At 45.9% G+C, this 24,394-nt stretch overlaps 1 protein-coding gene across 8 annotated transcripts in view; it reads right to left on the bottom strand.

Annotated features, from left to right (window-relative positions):
* Positions 1-24,394, bottom strand: part of LOC140459731 (histone acetyltransferase KAT6A-like) — a 261,877-nt gene that overhangs the window by 178,907 nt on the left and 58,576 nt on the right. For 2 of the 8 annotated variants that reach the window (XM_072554188.1, XM_072554189.1), the window contains exon 2: positions 13,595-14,367. In XM_072554188.1, the coding sequence (XP_072410289.1) occupies positions 13,595-14,194 (600 nt within the window). In that variant the 5' untranslated portion in view covers positions 14,195-14,367. Of the gene's footprint in view, positions 1-13,594; positions 14,368-14,476; positions 14,606-16,218; positions 16,237-16,402; positions 16,533-24,394 lie in introns of those variants that run through there. The other 6 variants (XM_072554183.1, XM_072554190.1, XM_072554191.1 and 3 more) reach the window with 6 other exon arrangements.

Genomic DNA, 24,394 nt, shown 5'->3' with positions numbered 1-24,394 from the left:
TCCTTCTTGAAAACAATGATTTGCCCTCGAACACTTTCTGTGGCAGACATTTCTACAGGCTCATCAATCTCTGACTGAAGAAATCTCTCTTCATCTCGGTCCGAAATTGCCTCTCCTTGGAAGACAGAGTTCTGGGTCGGGACTCCCAGACATCTTTGCTGCATATAGTCTGGACAGCCTTGTTTAAATTTACAGGTTTGTTTGAGATCCATAACCACACACCCCTTTCCCCGCCCTGCCATCGTTCTTCTCAATTTTAATGAATGCAGTCATAACCAATTCAGTTGCTCTTCATATGTCAGTTCTACCACCGCACAAATCAGTAAACCTTCAATGCAGCCTCTCCACAGCAAGATCATCCTTTCTCAGTTGAGACAACCAAAACTCAAGTGTGTGGTCTCCCTGTCCTGCTGCAATTGTGCACTGCTATTCTTCAACTTGAATCCTCTGAAGGTAAACGTCACATTTATCTTCTTCACCACATGCTGCATCTGCGTGTTTATTCATAGCAACTGATGTACAGACACCAAGGTCTTGCTGCATCTCTCTCTTTCCCAATCCCTTCCCATTCAGATCGCAATTTGCTTGTTTTTCCTTTCAAAGTGGACAACCTCACATTTATCCACATTATACTTCATCAACCCTGTATTCACCCACTCACTCAACTTGTCTAAACCTTATTGAGAGAGGAGCATAGAGGAAAATCCAGAAGGAAGGATCTCTGCATCCTCTCACAATTCACCTCTCATCCAACTTTGTGCCATTTGCAAACTTGGAGATACTACCATTTAGTTCCTGATCTGTATATATTATTATCAAGAGCAGGATTCAGTACCCCAACAGTCTGCCACTTGGGAAAAGATGCACTTATTCCTACTTGGTGTCAAGGAGATTTCTATCCATGTCAATACACTGTCCCCAGTCCTACATGCTTTACACTGACATGCAAATCTGTAGTATGGGACCTTATCAAAAGCCTTCTGAAAGTCCAAGTAAACTACACCCACTGGCTCTCCCTTATTAACTCCACAAGTTACATCCAGTAGATTTCTCAAACATGATTTTTCTTTCATAAATTAAACTGATTCAACCATGACCATATTTGCTTTTCATTTACCTCAACCTCCACCCTCTTGCCCACTCATTCACCAGGAAACATTAAACAACATTGATGGTTAAATCAGAAAACCAAATTCAACCTATAACAAGTACTTATTTTAACGTTATGATTTGGAGGTGACACTATTGGACTGGGGTGTACAAAGTTAAAAATCAGACAACACCAGGTTATAGTCCAACAGGTTTATTTGGAAGCACTAGCTTTTGACGTGCTGCTTCTTCACCACCTGATGAAGAGGAAATGCTCCGAAAGTTAGCGCTTTCAAATAAAACTGTTAGGCTATAACCTAACATTGTGTGATTTTGAACCTTATTCTAATGTCGACATGGAAAATGTTTCTAAGAAAAAAAATTACTTCATGTACTATTAGCCAAGGACACACCGAAAAACTCAAGGTTAGGCCCCATTTGGAGTACTGTGTCCAGTTTTGGTCCCCACACCTCAGGAAGGACATACCGGCACTGGAACGTGTCCAGCGGAGATTCACACGGATGATCCGTGGAATGGTAGGCCTAACATATGAGGAATGGCTGAGGATCTTGGGATTGTATTCATTGGAGTTTAGAAGATTAAGGGGAGACTTAATAGAGACATACAAGATAATACATGGCTTGGAAAGGGTGGACGCTAGGAAATTGTTTCTGTTAGGTGAGGAGACTAGGACCCGTGGACACAGCCTTAGAATTAGAGGGGGTAAATTCAGAACAGAAATGCAGAGACATTTCTTCAGCCAGAGAGTGGTGGGCCTGTGGAATTCATTGCCGCAGAGTGCAGTGGAGGCCGGGACACTAAATGTCTTCAAGGCAGAGACTGATAGATTCTTGTTGTCTCAGGGAATTAAGTGCTACGGGGAGAATGCGGGTAAGTGGAGTTGAAGTGCCCAGCAGCCATGATCGAATGGCGGAGTGGACTCGATGGGCCGAATGGCCTTACTTCCACTCCTATGTCTTATGGTCTTATGAAAAGAAACCACGAAGGGTTACAAACCAGCTGAAAAACGCAACGTAAATTTCAAATAACTTACTCTGCAGTTGAAATCCCTTTGCTGGCTGCTCCTGTCTTTAAGATCTTCCTCGCTCCATCATCAACACAGGGGAGTGGCCTCACTTTCCCTCACTGCCTCAAGGCCTACCAAGCTTATGGCAATGAAGGTTCCAGTGAGTAGTCAGAAGACAGGGCATCCGGCAACTAAATGTGTAGTTTTCCCCTTGACTGGCATCGGTCAGAACACTCCCAATGTCAGTCACAAGTTCTGGGCCCATTCACAATTAAAACAAGCACAGGACTTCAAGCAGCCAAGTCTTGCAAGTCTCAATCATTTCTTTTTCCTAAATATACATGAATCAGAGAAAGGACAATCGAAGCAAGCTGCTCAAACTGGATAAAATATCTTCCATTTTTCCCAAATAACTTAGAACATCGAACATCACAGCACAGTACAGGCCCTTCGGCCCTCAATGTTGCACTGACCTGTGAAACCAATCTGAAGCCCATCTAACCTACACTATTGCATTGTCATCCATATGCCTATCCAATGACCATTTAAATGCCTTTAAAAATTGGCGAGTCTACTACTGTTGCAGGCAGTGTGTTCCACACTCCTGCTACTCTCTGAGTAAAGGAGCTACCTCTGACATCTGTCCTATATCTAACACCCCTCAATTTAAAGCTATGCCCCCTCGTGCTAGTCATCACCATCTGAGGAAAAAGGTTCTAACCCTCTGATTATCTTATATGGCTCAATTAAGAAACCTCTCAACCTTCTTCTCTCTAACAAAAACAGCCTCAGGTCCCTCATATTTCTTTCCACGATACCAGGCAACATTCTTGTAAATCTCCTCTGAACCCTTTCCAAAGCTTCCACATCCTTCCTGTAATGTGGTGACCAGAACTATCTGTGATACTCGAAGTGTGGCTGCACCAGAGTTTTGTACAGCTGCAGCATGACCTCATGGTTCAGAAATTCAACCCCTCTCACAATAAAAGTTAGCACATCTTAAGCCTTCTTATCAACTCTGTCAACCTGGGTGGCAACTTTCAGGGATTTATGTACATGGACACAGATTTCTGGCTGCTCATCTGCACAACCAAGAATCTTACCATTAGCCCAGTACTCTTTATTCCTGTTGCTCCTTCCAAACTTGTTCACCTCACACTTTTCTGCATTAAACGCCGTTTGCCACCTGTCAGCCCAGATCTGCACCTTATCTATGTCCCTCTGTAACCTACAATATCCTACAATACTCTATCGACCTTCATATCATCCACACATTTATTAACTCTCTTTCAAATTCCTCAGTAGTTTGAAATTCACTAAATTACTAATGAAGGAGTGCTGCACTACTGGAAATGTGACCTTGGGAAGGGCACAATGAATCAAGGTCTCGTATACCTTTTCAGGTGCATGCAAGAAATCTCATGCACCATTTCACTGAGAAGAGGGTATCTCTTTCTAATTGTCCTCATCGATATATGCTCAAGCAATACAAAATTGCATTCACATCCTGCTTTTCACACCTTCCAAACAAACAAAACTATCTGAAGTGCAGCAGTGATACCAGTAACCTGATCAATGTCACACGGCTCTTTATGGGGCCTTCTGTGCACAAACTGAATGCCCCGTTTCATTCAGTGCAGGAGAATTTCAGATCGACTTTGTTAGCTGTGAAGCCCCTTAGAAATGTCCTCAAATTGTGAAGTGTACAATGGCTGTTCATCACCAAGTCCTCTTTGGATTCCTTCCACTCAACTACAATCACACTCAAAATAACTCAAATCTGGGTCGAGTCTCTATCAAAGCCAGAATGGGTATCTCAATTTGTTGCACAACTGTCTTCTAAATGCCATGGTTTTAGGTCGGGGTAGTATCTCATCGCCACTTGTTCACAGAGATAGGGAACTCAGTCACATCCTGCTACTCTGTGGCAACCTGTCTTCACCTATCCATGTCTTTCCCACACTTACTCATTATCCTTCTCTGTTTGTGTACTCTATTTGTCACAACCTCAGAGAAACTTTAGTTCTGTTCTCAATGTTCCACTGAAACCCACCAAAATTACAATCCAAAGTCTGGGGAGCTTGTAAATCTGTACAATCAACACATTTCAAATTCCAGGTGCTGGAGAAACTCTGCCAGTCTGGATCAGGCAAGAAGCAGAGTTCATGTTTTGATTCCAGTGAACTTTCATTGCAAAACAAAATAGCTGGGGTGAGGGAGAGAGGGGGAAAGGAAAAAGAGCAACAAGGGTGTGGGGGAGCAAACAAAATGGCCAGTCCATGAGTACTTGCAGCCAAGCTAAATATGAGAGTCAATGGGCACATTATACATATTGGTGGATAACTTATCTCCAGAAAATGAAAACAGGGATGTCAAGGACTTGGAGAGGAACCAGAAATGGACCAGGTGAACATGACACCAGGGTGGAAAGTAACAATGATAAACTTTTTTCAATTCCACATGGGAGAAAGAAGCACCATTTACTATGTCATTGATATATGTGAGAGAGAGAGCGAGCGAGAGACAGACAGACAGACAGCTCTCTGGGGAGACAAACCGTTGATCTGACAAAAGGGGAGAGGAGTGAAAGGAGAATTTGTTCGAAGTAAAGGGACACTTAGCCAGGCAGAAGAGCGCAAAAGGTGGATGGGGATGGTTCAAGGCCTTCTCTTCAGGAAGAAGTGAAGAGCCCTCAGACCATTCTGATAGGGAATGGGCATGAAGTGGGTCGGCATGTCAGTGATGAGAGAAGATGGCTGGAGTCAAAACTCGGAATTGCAACATTGACATAAATCCGCCATTCTTGGGGCGCTCTTAGGGGGAAGTGACTCGACAAAGGGAGAGAAAATTGAGTCAAGGGAGGAAGAAACAAAGTTCATTTTATATCTGAACAAAAAAATAAACAACTGCAGATGCTGGAAGTCTGACCAAAACAGAAATTTCTGGAGAAATTTAGCAGGTCTAGCAGAATCAGTGGACAGAAAACAGAGTTAACATTTTGCGTCCAGTTCTGAAGGGTCACAAGACCTAAAATGTTGACTCTACTTTCTCTACACAGATGTTGCCAGACCTGTTGTTGTTTATCTTGCAATCTCATTTTTTGTTTCCATTTTCTCTCTCTTGGAAATACCATCTCCACGTTCTCAATTTTCACCACCACTTCCCCTGCCTCCCCTAACCCACATCATGATAAATAGTCTATTTCGAGTATCTTCGAGTCTGACAAAGGGTCAGTGCACCTGAAATATTAACTCTGGAGGTGTTGCCAAACTTGAGTTTTTCCAGCACTGTGTGTGTGTGTGTGTGTGTTTCGGATTTCCAACGTTCACAGATCGTAGTTTTTACTTAAGAACAAAATCTATCTGCTCCAATTACTTATTAAGTGGAAAGACTGGTCAACAGAACTTCCTGACGCCAAATCCACAGAGGCTAATTTTGAATCCTGCAGTAACCTCTTTCAAGCAGATTAGCCGGACCAGGTAAGAAGTTTCATCAGCAATTCACAAGCATTTACACCTTACCATCAATAATACATGACCGGTGTATAATGTTCCATCATTTTTTGGCAAACATGCAATCCTGTCCAAGAAGAAAGGTCTGCCAGTCAACCAGCTTCATCACTGCTGTTTTTACAGGTCTGAGTCATACTAATGATACTTTTTTAATTAACATGTACTGACAGCAAACTCACCCCATCCATCATGCAATGACATCAACAGCACATGTGGAGTTACAGTGGAGCAACTCCAAAACAAAGAAAGCAAAGCAAAGGCACCAGCTTTGAGAGTGGGAAGAAAGCTTTTTTTTCCCTTTTAATATTCAAAGGGATTTTTGGTGCTATCCCAAGACTAATCTACACAGTCCTTATCATTTTCTGTGCATCTTCAGCCCAACTTAAATCTTACCTCCATCCAGCATGATGCTGCTGATTACATATTGAAGCATTATTCCGAAAAAGACAGAAGACACAAAAACAGAAATTGCTGGCCAGGTTCAGCAGGCCTGACAGCATCTGTGCTGAGAAATCAGAGTTAACATTTTGGGTGAAGTGACTCTTCCTCAGAAAACACACATATCTACTCTGTTTTGACACGAATACAGGCAACCAAGTCAAATCAGTCAGCTCCCCAACTCTTTATTTGCAAGACAAGAATCACAACACCACACTAAGATCAAAATACTCAATGACCCTCAAACTTGACCATAATACTTCTGAACCAGAATCACAATTTTAAGAAAAGTTTAAAACTGGCCAGCTCCCTCTCTAACACTCCACAATGTGTAACAGGCACTTGGAATAGTGTCCAGCTTGGATTCTGAAGCCACCAAGGTGTACTAATAGCTTCCGGTAGGTTCAGAGGTATATTCATATAATACCTACAACTAAGAATCTATTCTGTGAACGTCCAGTGAGTTGATAATGGGAGGAAATCAGGGCGCAATCAAACCTCTGTCCTGGAGCTTTTGTAGGCACAGCCCTGCTGACTTACAGTTCAAAACACAGTTCAAATTTTGGCTTCTCCCAGATTTTAAAAAAACGAGATGTTCTTTGAAGAATTGACAATTGATATACCGGAGAACCGAAATTTTTTGTTAAGCACCGAATGCAAATCAGTATGTGGCCATCAATCAGAATTTTCATCTTCAAGTGTCACAGCGCAGTAGGATTCACAGTTTTTCAAATAATTATTTTGCATAATTGATCAAATTTTAACAGATAATTTCCTTTACTTGCCTTCATCATGTTGTCAGTCATACCTACCTTGCAAGTGAAAACTCAATTTGCACTCAATATTTGGTTAGAGCTGGCCAGAGGTAATCACTGGGGTAAAACACAATAGCTTGCAACCTCTCCATCTCTGAGAGAAGCAGCGCATGCCCTGTTTAATGATTACAAATGCCCCACCCATACATCTGTGATAATGCACAATATAGTGCTGATTGTCACAGTTATCACATATTACCTATTCAACAATAGTCAATATTATGCACAGTTTTTATCGTTCACGTTCGAATCTTGTGAATGTTTTTCTTCCTTTTCACCTTCCTCATGTTTGAGCGTTTCCACCCATGCTCTTAAATTACATAATCAGTATTGAAAATAACCTTCCTTCAACATACAAACAATTAAAAGACATTAGCCCCATGACTTAATAATCAATCAACAGCCACAGGTAAGGTGCGCAAAGACTAAAGGTTCGTTAATGTGGTGCCATTATTTAAGAAAGGTGATAAGACAAAGTCAGAGAACTATTTTCTGGGTGAACAAGTTGTTGGAGGGGATTCTGAGCAACAGGATTAACATGTATTTGGAAAGGCAACGGCTGATATGGGATAGACTTTGTCCATGGGAAATCGTGTCCCACTAAATTGATACAGTCTTTTGTAGAAGTGTCAAAGATGATTGGTAAAGGCAGAGTGATGGACATTGTTGAACGCCTTGCTAAAGTCATACAGACTAGTTTCCACATGATAAGCTGGTTAGCAAGGTTAGATCACATGGAGTCCAGGAAGAACTAGACAATTGGACAAATAATTGGCTTGAAGGTAGAGGACAGAGGGTGGTGGTGGGAGGTTTGCTTTTCAGACTGGAGACTTGTGACCAGTCACATGACACAGGAATTGGTGTTAGGTCCACTTCCTTTTGTCATTGATATAAATGGTTTGGATATGGACATAGGAAGCATGGTTACTAAGCGTGCAGACGACACGACAATCTGTGCTTTACTGGACAGTGAATAAGGTTATCTCCGAGTACAAGGGGACCTTGATCAGACGGGCTGAGGAGTTTAATTCAGATAAATCTGAGAAGCTACATTTTGGAAAGGCAAATTGGGCAAGATTTGTACACTTAATGTGAAGGTCCTGCTGAACAAAGTGACCTTGGAGTACAGGTTCATAGTTCCTTTAAAGTGGAGTTGCAGGTAAACAGCGTAGTGACAACAGCATTTGGTATGCTTACCTTTATTAGTCAGTATACGAGTAGGGATGTTATGTTGCTGTTGTACAAGACATCGGTTTGGCCACTTTTGAAATACCACATCCAATTCTAACCTCCCGGCGACAGAAAGATTAGATTAGATTACTTACAGTGTGGAAACAGGCCCTTCGGCCCAACAAGTCCACACTGCCCCGCCGAAGCGTAACCCACCCATACCCCTACATCTACATTTACCCCTTACCTAACACTATGGGCAATTTAGCATGGCCAATTTACCTGGCCTGCACATCTTTGGACTGTGGGAGGAAACCGGAGCACCCGGAGGAAACCCACGCAGACACGGGGAGAACGTGCAAACTCCACACAGTCAGTCGCCTGAGGCGGGAATTGAACCCGGGTCTCAGGCGCTGTGAGGCAGAAGTGCTAACCACTGTGCCACCGTGTTGTGAAACTTGAAAGGGTTCAGAAAAGATTTACAACGATGTTGCCAGAGTTGGAGGATTTGAGCTACAGGGAGAGGCTGAACAGGCTGGGGCTGTTTTCCCTGGAGCTTCGGAGGCTGAGGGGTGACCTCATAGAGGTTTATAAAATCATGAGGGGCACGGCCTGGGTAAATAGACAAGATCTTTTTCCCCAGGGAACAGGAGTATGAAACTGAAGGGCATGGGTTTAAGGTGAGAGGGGAAAAGGTTTAAAAGGGACCCAAGGGGCAACTTTTTCACACAGAGAGTGGTTAGTGTATAAAAGGAGCTGCCAGAGGAAGTGGTGGAGGCCGGTACAGCATTGAAAAGGCATCTGGATGGGTATATGAACAGGAAGCATTGAGGAGGATATGGGCCAAATGCTACCAAATGGGACTAAACCAATTTAGGATATCAAGTTGCCTGGAAGAGTTGGCCTGAAGGGTTTGTTTTCATGCTGTACAATTCTATGGCTTGGCATCAACTCTCCATCCAATGAACAGAACCAGACACACAGCACCCATCAAAATTAGTTACAGCATCTTGATGCCATGGCAACATGGCAGTGACAAAGGCATTTGGGTCCTCAGGACATTACCTGGGTGTCTGGATTAATCATCTCATGATAACACCACTTGCCATCGCCTCCCCTGGCTATTGAAAAAAAATGCTGTTTTGCATCCAGTCTTTTGAACAAAAAAAAAGAGAGCAGCATGATGAAGGCATCAAATACCTTTACAAGTGCAAGTGACCAGATAGCCCACATGCAGAGTTTTTCTGGAGAGATGATTTACCCCACAAACAGAGATATTGATGCTATCTCATCGCTGACTGGAGCATCTGTCTGTGATATTTTCAATGTATGACTGCTCTGGAGGAAAAGAAACGTTTCTTTGAAGCCAGCTACGTTGCGTACACCTTCTAATAAAGTCCTTTGGTACATCTACTGAGGTTCCAACTAATAGCTCCAACAGCGTTCAACCAAGTCAAAAGTCTCATTTATGGTCCGACTTGGAAACCGTGTCGGACTAGTCATGTACGCTCAATCACTGAAGAAACCAGGAGCATCATGCAGAATAGCCATTACTCAATTACCTACTTTCTCAGTCACATTCTGCATGCATTGGCTCATCATAACCTGTGTGTGAGAGCATCCTCACAAGCTCGTTTTAACTTGACCTTCAAGTTTCAATTCCCATTTGGAATAGTGCTCATCAAGTCCAGTCATTTACACAGTATATGATACTTTAATACAACTTCTGTCACTTACACTCAGAAAAACTTTATTCACTCAACTTGAACAGAAGCATCAAATGGTGCAATTCCTGCTGCTTCTACATTAACTCAGAGACCCTTATCAATCTCTCCCGACTGAAGAGAATCCTTGGCATTCCTCTTTCAACCTAATAGTGCAATCACTCACTCTACTCAAGAGGAAGCTGATCTTTTTGGCTCAATGCTATGACCCCTGGAACACAGGGGTGAATCATTATTGTATGCAGCTCCAACAAACAGTCTGGTACATCAAAACATCATAAAGGGGTGCCTCCGCTCACCAAATTCTTCTCAAATTGCTTTCCATGTGCTGCTGTCAATGCCTTCAACTCCAACCCTCTTTTGTTCCTGCTTCCCTCGGTGTTATTTTTTTCTCTCCCAAACTGTTCCCTCTTTCGTACAAATAACCTCTTCCATTCACCTTTCTTACTTTCCGAATGATCCAATTTACATTCAGAAATTCCTTCAATATGCTCATCCTCAAAAGATACAAGGGGAAGTCTCTTTGCAGTTGGATCATGACAGTGGCTCACAGTCTAACAATGCTGAAAATCAGAGACTTGGGTAATGAAAAATCTTGCTTCTTGGAGTCCCTCAAAGATACAATTTTTGCGTCATCTCTCAAAGATGTAATCAAATCCGCTCTTAACTTTGATAGCTGCAATCTTGATTCTTCCCTCCACTGATACGCTTCACACAACTTCTGAAAAACCCCACTCCAATTCCCATCCTAATTTTCATTGCAAATACTAAATCTTGCTTTCCACATCGATTTCAACCTTCTCATTTCTCATCAGTATTTCACTCTGTCAAGTCCAAGACTTGAATCGTGTTTCCACGTCTATAAAAGCTCTTCTCAACATTCCTCTCTCGTTCCTTCCATTTGTTATTTTCGTGAACTTGAGTATTATGGTCCTAAATACTCAACATTTTAAAAGTTCAGAGCTGTCATACAATTTGAGCAATTTTTTCACATTATCTCCAAACTGGAACACTCGTCAACTCGCCTAATTTTCCCTTACTCCAACAATTTGCTGATATTTGCCACACAAGCCTCATGTCAAAAGATTTTCCTGAACATTCACTGTTGTGCAACTGCATCAAGTCGGAGAGATAACATCATGTTGCCAAGTGACAACCCACAAATTAGGTTCAAAGAATCTGTTGATGGCTGGATTCAATACTCAGTTATAAACACAAACATAGCACAGGAAATAACAGAGCTTTCTTCAATTCAGAGATTTCAAAAGTTTCTCGGTTCACAAGAAGAGTTTCAAATGCCATTCTACTTTCAGATTCAAGATTCAAGACGACAGCAATAATTATGTGGCAGGAAATTGCTCTGTCAGTCAGGAATTTCACCAAAAAATCCCACCTGATCCAACCCCGCCCGGGAAAGGAAAAGCAGGAAAGATGGAAAACAAATTATCGACTATCATTTGACTCCTGAGTTCCAAGTACAAACTTGCCTGCCAACTTTGACATTTCTTTTGACCAAGATAAGCACCAAGCACATTTCAGTCACATTCCTGATGAAGGGCTTATGCCCCAAAAGGTCAACCCTGCTGCTCCTTTGGATGCTGCTTGACCTGCTGTGCTTTTCCAGCGCCACACTTTTTGACTCTGATCTCCAGCATCTGCAGTCCTCACCTTCTCCCAAAAAAGCTAACGAATCAACTTCAGGTTCTTGTAGAAAATATTCTCCTTCCTCGGTTTAAGCATTAGATCGAAAAATTGATACCAGGTAACAAAGTGGGATACTTCCCACCAATTCTACATCACCATTCTGTACGGCATAAATACACACAGATGTCTCAAATAACATTTTCACCAGAGTGCTGTGTACCTGTGACTGGCTGATCAACACACAATATTGTCTACAAATCACCTTCCTGGTATACAAGGTTGCAACTTGTTTGAAATTTGGGAAACATCCTATTCCCTTTTATCTAAACTAGAATCAAAGACAATGGCCAAAACCAAAATTCCAAGTGCATTTGAAGGGAAGTCACAATGCAGATTTCATAAAACATACCTTAAAAATATCAGGTTGCTATTTGCTGCGTTTGCTGTCGAATGTGTAGCGTCATGGTCTCTCAGCTGCATTTATGTGCATAATTCACAAAACTTTGAATTGCGTTCCTGCAAGTTAGCTCACAAATTGCTTTCTCGCCTCAGAAACAGAAGGTTCAGGGAACCAGCACTGACTCCACAAAATGTATGCAATCCAAGCAAACACTTCTGCACGTTATTGAGGACATGTTCCAGAGGTCAAACTGCAGCCTTTTTGCTCAGATGTTAAACCAATGCCCAGTTTGCATCTTCCAGTGGATATCAAAGATTATGAAACAGTATTTGAAAAGCAAGGACATTCTACTCCTAACCAGTTATTCACAATGAACAGAATCAAAAGCAGAATGAAGGGTCAGTTATCTCAATGTAGTTTGTAGAACCTGCTGAACACAATTTTGCTGCAACATATGCTTGTATATGGCCATGAATCTATTTCAGAACTAATTCCTTGGCTCTAAAACTACATGGAATGGCTTGAAGATGTGAAGAACACGAAAGTTGCAAACAAAGGAATAGTTTTATTTATGTAATATTTTAGGACATTGTAAACATTTCTAATAACTATTTCAGCACTTTTACAACACTCTTGTTAATATTATCCTCTTTCCTTAAAGCAATAAGATTGTTTCTCACCAGGTTAGGAAATAAAATCTCACGCCCTAATTTACAGCCATGACCTCCAATTCATCAAACAAACAACAAATGTTAATCCCAGACCAACACTGACTCATTCTGTGCAAAAACGCATAAATCAACCAAGACAAGGCAGCATCACTGAAGTATGGGCTTGGAGCACACATTCCAGTGACATTGTCATGAGTCCAAGCCCATGCTGGCACCCAAGACAATCCAGAAAAGGACAGTCCTGAAGCTTTTCACAGGTCTGAATGAGCAATTCAGGAGGATTTACACATCCAAATCAGCGTAGTGTGGAACCCATCAGATCGCCTTTCACAACGTTAATCACGAGAAGGAAAAGTGAATCTGGCAGTCAAATTTTGTGAGCCATGACAACTTTCTCCCATACCAGATCCCATGCTGTGTAAAGCAAAGAAATAACAAGAAATCTCCAAACATTGCAGTAAGCTGACCCATGTTGGAACTGATTTACGCACTGCATTTTCACCTATTAATTACCCACCATCAGAAACCCACAGTGAGCAAGCTCTGAAATTTAACCAGAACATCTTATAGAAATATGTTCAAGGACAAAATAAACAGTAATACTGACAAGAGCCTTGAAAAATCAAACTTGAGTATATTTACATAAAAAGACTTGTCAGAAACTGCTCAATTTCTGTGCAATTCCCCAGAGTTTGGCACCAATGTCTCTTGTTGGAATACAAGTACTTCTGTTAAAGGAGTGATAAGTATTTTATGATCACAGACAATTCAAGTAGCAAAATTAATTGTTCAATGTTACCATCGTGGCTGTCAGATTTGAATTTTTCTCTCAATTGAAGTGAATGATTTTGGCACTGGTCAGTACCTGAACATACTTCCTCTCTTTCCAGTGTTCCCTCTGGATTAAGGGCTAACTAACATCACTACATGTACTCTAAGTTCATGGAACAAACTGAAAATTAGAGCAGGGATTACAGTCCTCATTCCTGGAATTACTGTGGCCAAGTAATTTATCTCGACTTCTCCAAGGTAGCTGGACCGTTTGGCGTGAAACATCAACTTAAAGGACAAGTTTCAGACCCCCCAAAAAAAAAAGCACCTACCTTGTCCTTTTCATGAGTGAGGAGGCTGACAGGTGGGAGGCAGGCAATTGACTCATGCCCTTGTTTGCTTTCACCACCTGGTTTGCCACGCGACAACCGGTACAGGGGCCCATCCTTGATGATCCTGCCATGGCTTATGGCACGTTTCAAAGAAAGCCTCAGCTGCTGGTGAAGGGCCGAGGAGGCAGCAGCCCCGAAAATTGCTACGACATCCTTCTGACCCCTCAAATATCGTTCGATGTTCTTCAACGATGACCCATTGGGCTCCGCTAACCCCTCAATTGCCCTTTTGAGAAGCTTATTCCAGTCAACCGTGTGTTTAGCATCCAACTTTGACTGGTTCCGAGGTTTGGGAAGTACAATTCGCCCTGGATTGTCTGGATCCTTGTAAGAGTTTAGTCCCTTATTTGTAACCTTTAAGATTGTCCCATCTTTCACGCTCAGCTCCAGTTGTTCCAGGACAGTTTTTCTGTCTAATCCATGGGATGAACATACAGCATTGCAAATCCTTTCCTCAGAGGGTCTCTGTTTCTGCTTTTTAACTTTTTGGATTGCCTCCAAAATCCACTCGGTATACAACGGATTTGCAAGTTTTACCATGGCTGATGACTCCCAATATCCACAGAGTGTTATCCCTTATCTCGGTGCTGAACCAGTTCCACACATGACAAGAAAAGCTTTCTCGGAGTAAAAAAGCAGTTCACCATAGCATTGACGTTTTCCGATTCAAAGCCAATCTCCCTCGCTTTTGCTCACCAAGACTTTAAACGACCCTAGAAAGGAAATGAGATGGAAGAATAACACTGGTGCACTGATTGTTTTTTAATATATATATATATATTTTAAAAAAGGAAACTTTCATAAATAGTAAATCAAAATCACTGTTCAATCTTTAAAATTCCAACATTCTGTAAAGTTCCAAGACTGTCACAAAGTCTCCATTCACTTGCCCAAAAAGGCTGTTTTCACTTCAAATGCAATCCAAGACAAACACTCAGCAGGCTGCCGCATCTGGGAAAAAGCAAGAACAATCATGACACGTTTAAAAGCGAAAGTAAAAACAAAATAAGGACAATAGTCCATCCCAACAATTCTCCACAAATAAACAAACAGCAACAAAAAGAGGATGACTCAAGGGGAAATGCAGTCTTGGGGGTGGGGAAGAGTTGGAAGGCACGCACACACAGGGGGTGGGGTGGGGGGAGATAGGGATAGAGAGAGAGCGCCTGTGTGGGGATGTTGTGGAGTTGTTAAGAGATCTCTGTGCTTCCCACTACTGTACTATGTTGTTGCACCTCCTCTGGCCTGAGGATTGCCAGTAACGCGCACACATACATACACACACACACACACACAGACACAGCAATTGCTGCTTTTGTTTATAGCACCAAGGACTGACCACCCTGGGGGGGGGGGGGGGGGCGGGTGTGTGTGGGGGGGGTCTGTGTGTTTGGGGGTGGGGGGTCTGTGTGTTTGGGGGTGGGGGGGTCTGTGTGTGGGGGGTCTCTGTGTGTGTGGGGGGCGGGGGTCTGTGTGTGTGTGGGGGGCGGGGGGTCTGTGTGTGTGGGGTCTCTGTGTGGGTGTGTCTGTGTGTGGGGGGTGGGGGGGTCTGTGTGTGAGAGAGTGTGTGGGGTAATGGGGGGTAGGGGGTCTGTGTGTGTGGGGTCTCTGTGTGGGTGTGGGTGGGGGTGGGGGGGGGTCTCTGTGTGTGGGGTCTGTGTGGGTGTGTCTGTGTGTGGGGGGGGCGGGGGGGTCTGTGTGTGGGGGGGGCGGGGGGGGTCTGTGTGTGGGGGGGGTGGGGGGGGTCTGTGTGTGTGGGGTCTGTGTGGGTGTGTCTGTGTGTGGGGGGGTGGGGGGGTCTGTGTGTGTGTGTGGGGGTGGGGGGGTCTGTGTGTGTGGGGTCTCTGTGTGGGTGTGTCTGTGGGTGTGTGTGTGGGGGTCTGTGTGTGTGTGGGGGGCGGGGGTCTGTGTGTGTGGGGTCTCTGTGTGGGTGTGTCTGTGGGTGTGTGTGTGGGGGTCTGTGTGTGTGTGGGGGGGTCTGTGTGTGTGTGTGGGGGTGGGGGGGTCTGTGTGTGTGGGGTCTCTGTGTGGGTGTGTCTGTGGGTGTGTGTGTGGGGGTCTGTGTGTGTGTGGGGGGCGGGGGTCTGTGTGTGTGGGGTCTCTGTGTGGGTGTGTCTGTGGGTGTGTGTGTGGGGGTCTGTGTGTGTGTGGGGGTGGGGGGGTCTGTGTGTGGGGTCTCTGTGTGGGTGTGTCTGTGGGTGTGTGTGTGGGGGGCGGGGGTCTGTGTGTGTGGGGTCTCTGTGTGGGTGTGTCTGTGGGTGTGTGTGTGGGGGTCTGTGTGTGAGAGAGTGTGTGGGGTAACGGGGGGGGGGGTAATCCCGCAGCCTCTGTCACGACGCTCCCGAGCCAGCACCCCCCCCCCCCCCAATCCCCCTCCACATTTCCCCGCTACGCCACAAACTCCGAGCCCGAGGCCTTGTGGCCTAGGCCGGGGGCCTCCTCCTCCTCCTCCTCCTCCGCGGGGTGGGTGGGCCTCCCCCTCCCCATCCCCATCCTCACCACCCGGCCCGGATCCCCCCGTCCCCGTCCCGCCGAAGGCCCGGGGCCCGGGGTCCCAGTCCCACCTGAGCAGAGGCCGGGGCCGGGGCCGGGCTCGGTGCGGGCCGCAGCCTCCGCGGCCGTGTGTCTGTGTGTGTGTGAGTGTGAGTGTGGTTCCCCCCTCCCCCGATGGTGGTGGGTGGGGGACGCGGGCTGGGCGGGCGGTGAGCGGTGAGGGGGGTATGCCGGGCCCCGCCGGCGGACACTCACCGAGAGCGGAGTGAAGGAGCGGAGAGAGCAGGAGCAGGAGCAGGAGCAGGAGCAGCGCCGCCGCCGCCGCCGCCATCTTAGAGAGTGGAGTCAGGAGGAGGGACAGGCTCTCACTGACTCACCGCTCACCCACCGCACACTCACTACACACACAGTACACACACCACACACTACACTCACCACACAGTACACAGTATACACACACCACACACTACACACTACACAGTATACAGTACACAGTATACAGTACACACTACACACTATACACTATACACTCACCGCTCACCCACCGCTCACCCACCACACTACACAGTACACTCACCACACACTACACAGTATACAGTACACACTACACACACTACACACCCACCGCTCACCCACCACACACTACACAGTACACAGTACACAGTATACAGTACACACTACACTCACTACACACTCACCGCTCACCCACCACACAGTACACACTACACAGTATACAGTACACACTACACACACTACACACCCACTGCTCACCCACCACACACTACACAGTACACTCACCACACACTACACAGTATACAGTACACACTACACACACTACACACCCACCGCTCACCCACCACACACTACACAGTACACAGTACACAGTATACAGTACACACTACACTCACTACACACTCACCACTCACCCACCACACAGTACACACTACACAGTATACAGTACACACTACACACACTACACACCCACCGCTCACCCACCACACACTACACAGTACACAGTACACAGTATACAGTACACACTACACACACTACACACTCACCGCTCACCCACCACACAGTACACACTACACAGTATACAGTACACACTACACACACTACACACCCACCGCTCACCCACCACACAGTACACAGTACACAGTATACAGTACACACTACACTCACTACACACTCACCGCTCACCCACCACACAGTACACACTACACAGTATACAGTACACACTACACACACTACACACCCACCGCTCACCCACCACACACTACACAGTACACAGTACACAGTATACAGTACACACTACATACACTACACACTCACCGCTCACCCACCACACAGTACACACTACACAGTATACAGTACACACTACACACACTACACACCCACCGCTCACCCACCACACACTACACAGTACACAGTACACAGTATACAGTACACACTACATACACTACACACTCACCGCTCACCCACCACACAGTACACACTACACAGTATACAGTACACACTACACACACTACACACCCACCGCTCACCCACCACACACTACACAGTACACAGTATACAGTACACACTACATACACTACACACTCACCGCTCACCCACCACACAGTACACACTACACAGTATACAGTACACACTACACACACTACACACCCACCGCTCACCCACCACACACTACACAGTACACAGTACACAGTATACAGTACACACTACACACACTACACACTCACCGCTCACCCACCGCACACTACACACACCACACAGTATACAGTACACACTACACACACTACACACCCACCGCTCACTCACCGCTCACCCACCACACAGTACACACTACACAGTATACAGTACACACTACACACACTACACACCCACCGCTCACCCACCACACACTACACAGTACACAGTACACAGTATACAGTACACACTACATACACTACACACTCACCGCTCACCCACCACACAGTACACACTACACAGTATACAGTACACACTACACACACTACACACCCACCGCTCACCCACCACACACTACACAGTACACAGTATACAGTACACACTACACACCCACCGCTCACCCACCACACACTACACAGTACACAGTACACAGTATACAGTACACACTACATACACTACACACTCACCGCTCACCCACCACACAGTACACACTACACAGTATACAGTACACACTACACACACTACACACCCACCGCTCACCCACCACACACTACACAGTACACAGTACACAGTATACAGTACACACTACATACACTACACACTCACCGCTCACCCACCACACAGTACACACTACACAGTATACAGTACACACTACACACACTACACACCCACCGCTCACCCACCACACACTACACAGTACACAGTACACAGTATACAGTACACACTACACACACTACACACTCACCGCTCACCCACCGCACACTACACACACTACACAGTATACAGTACACACTACACACACTACACACCCACCGCTCACCCACCACACAGTACACAGTACACAGTATACAGTACACACTACACACACTACACACTCACCGCTCACCCACCACACAGTACACACTACACAGTATACAGTACACACTACACACACTACACACCCACCGCTCACCCACCACACACTACACAGTACACAGTACACAGTATACAGTACACACTACACACACTACACACTCACCGCTCACCCACCACACAGTACACACTACACAGTATACAGTACACACTACACACACTACACACCCACCGCTCACCCACCACACACTACACAGTACACACTACACAGTACACAGTACACACTACACACACTACACACTCACCGCTCACCCACCACACAGTACACACCACACAGTACACAGTACACACTACACACACTACACACCCACCGCTCACCCACCACACACTACACAGTACACAGTATACAGTACACACTACACACTCACCGCTCACCCACCGCTCACCCACCACACACTACACAGTATACAGTATACAGTACACACTACACTCACTACACTCACTACACAGTACACACTACACAGTACACACTACACACACTACACACTCACCGCTCACCCACCACACAGTACACTCACCACACACTACACACACACCACACTACACTCACTACACTCACTACACAGTACACAGTATACAGTATACAGTACACACTACACACACTACACACTCACCGCTCACCCACCACACAGTATACAGTATACAGTACACACTACACACACTACACACTCACCGCTCACACACTACACACTACACAGTACACACTACACAGTATACACTACACACTACACACTCACCGCTCACCCACCGCTCACCCACCACACACTACACAGTATACAGTATACAGTACACACTACACTCACTACACTCACTACACAGTACACACTACACAGTACACACTACACACACTACACACTCACCGCTCACCCACCACACAGTACACTCACCACACACTACACACACACCACACTACACTCACTACACTCACTACACAGTACACAGTATACAGTATACAGTACACACTACACTCACCGCTCACCCACCGCTCACCCACCACACAGTACACACTACACAGTATACAGTACACACTACACACACTACACACCCACCGCTCACCCACCACACACTACACAGTACACAGTACACAGTATACAGTACACACTACATACACTACACACTCACCGCTCACCCACCACACAGTACACACTACACAGTATACAGTACACACTACACACACTACACACCCACCGCTCACCCACCACACACTACACAGTACACAGTACACAGTATACAGTACACACTACACACACTACACACTCACCGCTCACCCACCACACAGTACACACTACACAGTATACAGTACACACTACACACACTACACACCCACCGCTCACCCACTACACAGTACACAGTACACAGTATACAGTACACACTACACACACTACACACTCACCGCTCACCCACCACACAGTACACACCACACAGTACACAGTACACACTACACACACTACACACCCACCGCTCACCCACCACACACTACACAGTACACAGTACACAGTATACAGTACACACTACACACACTACACACTCACCGCTCACCCACCACACAGTACACACCACACAGTATACAGTACACACTACACACACTACACACCCACCGCTCACCCACCACACACTACACAGTACACAGTACACAGTATACAGTACACACTACACACACTACACACTCACCGCTCACCCACCACACAGTACACACCACACAGTACACAGTACACACTACACACACTACACACCCACCGCTCACCCACCACACACTACACAGTACACAGTACACAGTATACAGTACACACTACACACTCACCGCTCACCCACCACACACTACACAGTATACAGTATACAGTACACACTACACTCACTACACTCACTACACAGTACACACTACACAGTACACACTACACACACTACACACTCACCGCTCACCCACCACACAGTACACTCACCACACACTACACACACACCACACTACACTCACTACACTCACTACACAGTACACAGTATACAGTATACAGTACACACTACACACACTACACACTCACCGCTCACCCACCACACAGTATACAGTATACAGTACACACTACACACACTACACACTCACCGCTCACACACTACACACTACACAGTACACACTACACAGTATACACTACACACTACACACTCACCGCTCACCCACCGCACACTACACAGTATACAGTATACAGTACACACTACACTCACTACACTCACTACACAGTACACACTACACAGTACACACTACACACACTACACACTCACCGCTCACCCACCACACAGTACACTCACCACACACTACACACACACCACACTACACTCACTACACTCACTACACAGTACACAGTATACAGTATACAGTACACACTACACACACTACACACTCACCGCTCACCCACCACACAGTATACAGTATACAGTACACACTACACACACTACACACTCACCGCTCACACACTACACAGTACACACTACACAGTATACACTACACACTACACACTCACCGCTCACCCACCACACACTACACAGTATACACCACACAGTATACACTACACACTATACACTCACCGCTCACACTACACACCACACAGTACACACTACACAGTACACACTACACCGTACACACTACACACACTACACACCCACCGCTCACCCACCACACACTACACAGTACACAGTACACAGTATACAGTACACACTACACACACTACACACTCACCGCTCACCCACCACACAGTACACACTACACAGTATACAGTACACACTACACACACTACACACCCACCGCTCACCCACCACACACTACACAGTACACACTACACAGTATACAGTACACACTACACACACTACACACCCACCGCTCACCCACCACACACTACACAGTACACAGTACACAGTATACAGTACACACTACACACACTACACACTCACCGCTCACCCACCACACAGTACACACTACACAGTATACAGTACACACTACACACACTACACACCCACCGCTCACCCACCACACACTACACAGTACACAGTACACAGTATACAGTACACACTACACACACTACACACTCACCGCTCACCCACCACACAGTACACACCACACAGTACACAGTACACACTACACACACTACACACCCACCGCTCACCCACCACACACTACACAGTACACAGTATACAGTACACACTACACACACTACACACTCACCGCTCACCCACCACACAGTACACACCACACAGTATACAGTACACACTACACACACTACACACCCACCGCTCACCCACCACACACTACACAGTACACAGTATACAGTACACACTACACACACTACACACTCACCGCTCACCCACCACACAGTACACACCACACAGTACACAGTACACACTACACACACTACACACCCACCGCTCACCCACCACACACTACACAGTACACAGTATACAGTACACACTACACACTCACCGCTCACCCACCGCTCACCCACCACACACTACACAGTATACAGTATACAGTACACACTACACTCACTACACTCACTACACAGTACACACTACACAGTACACACTACACACACTACACACTCACCGCTCACCCACCACACAGTACACTCACCACACACTACACACACACCACACTACACTCACTACACTCACTACACAGTACACAGTATACAGTATACAGTACACACTACACACACTACACACTCACCGCTCACCCACCACACAGTATACAGTATACAGTACACACTACACACACTACACACTCACCGCTCACACACTACACAGTACACACTACACAGTATACACTACACACTACACACTCACCGCTCACCCACCACACACTACACAGTATACACCACACAGTATACACTACACACTATACACTCACCGCTCACACTACACACCACACAGTACACACCACACACTACACAGTACACAGTACACAGTATACAGTACACACTACACACACTACACACTCACCGCTCACCCACCACACAGTACACACCACACAGTACACAGTACACACTACACACACTACACACCCACCGCTCACCCACCACACAGTACACAGTATACAGTACACACTACACACACTACACACTCACCGCTCACCCACCACACAGTACACACTACACAGTATACAGTACACACTACACACACTACACACCCACCGCTCACCCACCACACACTACACAGTACACAGTACACAGTATACAGTACACACTACACACACTACACACTCACCGCTCACCCACCACACAGTACACACTACACAGTATACAGTACACACTACACACACTACACACCCACCGCTCACCCACCACACACTACACAGTACAGTATACAGTACACACTACACACACTACACACTCACCGCTCACCCACCACACAGTACACACTACACAGTATACAGTACACACTACACACACTACACACCCACCGCTCACCCACCACACACTACACAGTACACAGTACACAGTATACAGTACACACTACACACACTACACACTCACCGCTCACCCACCACACAGTACACACCACACAGTACACAGTACACACTACACACACTACACACCCACCGCTCACCCACCACACACTACACAGTACACAGTACACAGTATACAGTACACACTACACACACTACACACTCACCGCTCACCCACCACACAGTACACACCACACAGTATACAGTACACACTACACACACTACACACCCACCGCTCACCCACCACACACTACACAGTACACAGTACACAGTATACAGTACACACTACACACACTACACACTCACCGCTCACCCACCACACAGTACACACCACACAGTACACAGTACACACTACACACACTACACACCCACCGCTCACCCACCACACACTACACAGTACACAGTACACAGTATACAGTACACACTACACACTCACCGCTCACCCACCGCTCACCCACCACACACTACACAGTATACAGTATACAGTACACACTACACTCACTACACTCACTACACAGTACACACTACACAGTACACACTACACACACTACACACTCACCGCTCACCCACCACACAGTACACTCACCACACACTACACACACACCACACTACACTCACTACACTCACTACACAGTACACAGTATACAGTATACAGTACACACTACACACACTACACACTCACCGCTCACCCACCACACAGTATACAGTATACAGTACACACTACACACACTACACACTCACCGCTCACACACTACACACTACACAGTACACACTACACAGTATACACTACACACTACACACTCACCGCTCACCCACCGCACACTACACAGTATACAGTATACAGTACACACTACACTCACTACACTCACTACACAGTACACACTACACAGTACACACTACACACACTACACACTCACCGCTCACCCACCACACAGTACACTCACCACACACTACACACACACCACACTACACTCACTACACTCACTACACAGTACACAGTATACAGTATACAGTACACACTACACACACTACACACTCACCGCTCACCCACCACACAGTATACAGTATACAGTACACACTACACACACTACACACTCACCGCTCACACACTACACAGTACACACTACACAGTATACACTACACACTACACACTCACCGCTCAC

The sequence above is a fragment of the Chiloscyllium punctatum genome, chromosome 35 (assembly GCF_047496795.1).
Source record: "Chiloscyllium punctatum isolate Juve2018m chromosome 35, sChiPun1.3, whole genome shotgun sequence".
Classification (NCBI taxonomy): Eukaryota; Metazoa; Chordata; class Chondrichthyes; order Orectolobiformes; family Hemiscylliidae; genus Chiloscyllium; species Chiloscyllium punctatum.
Note: the sequence above shows the minus strand (reverse complement) of the source record. Positions and strands in the feature narration are given on the sequence as shown.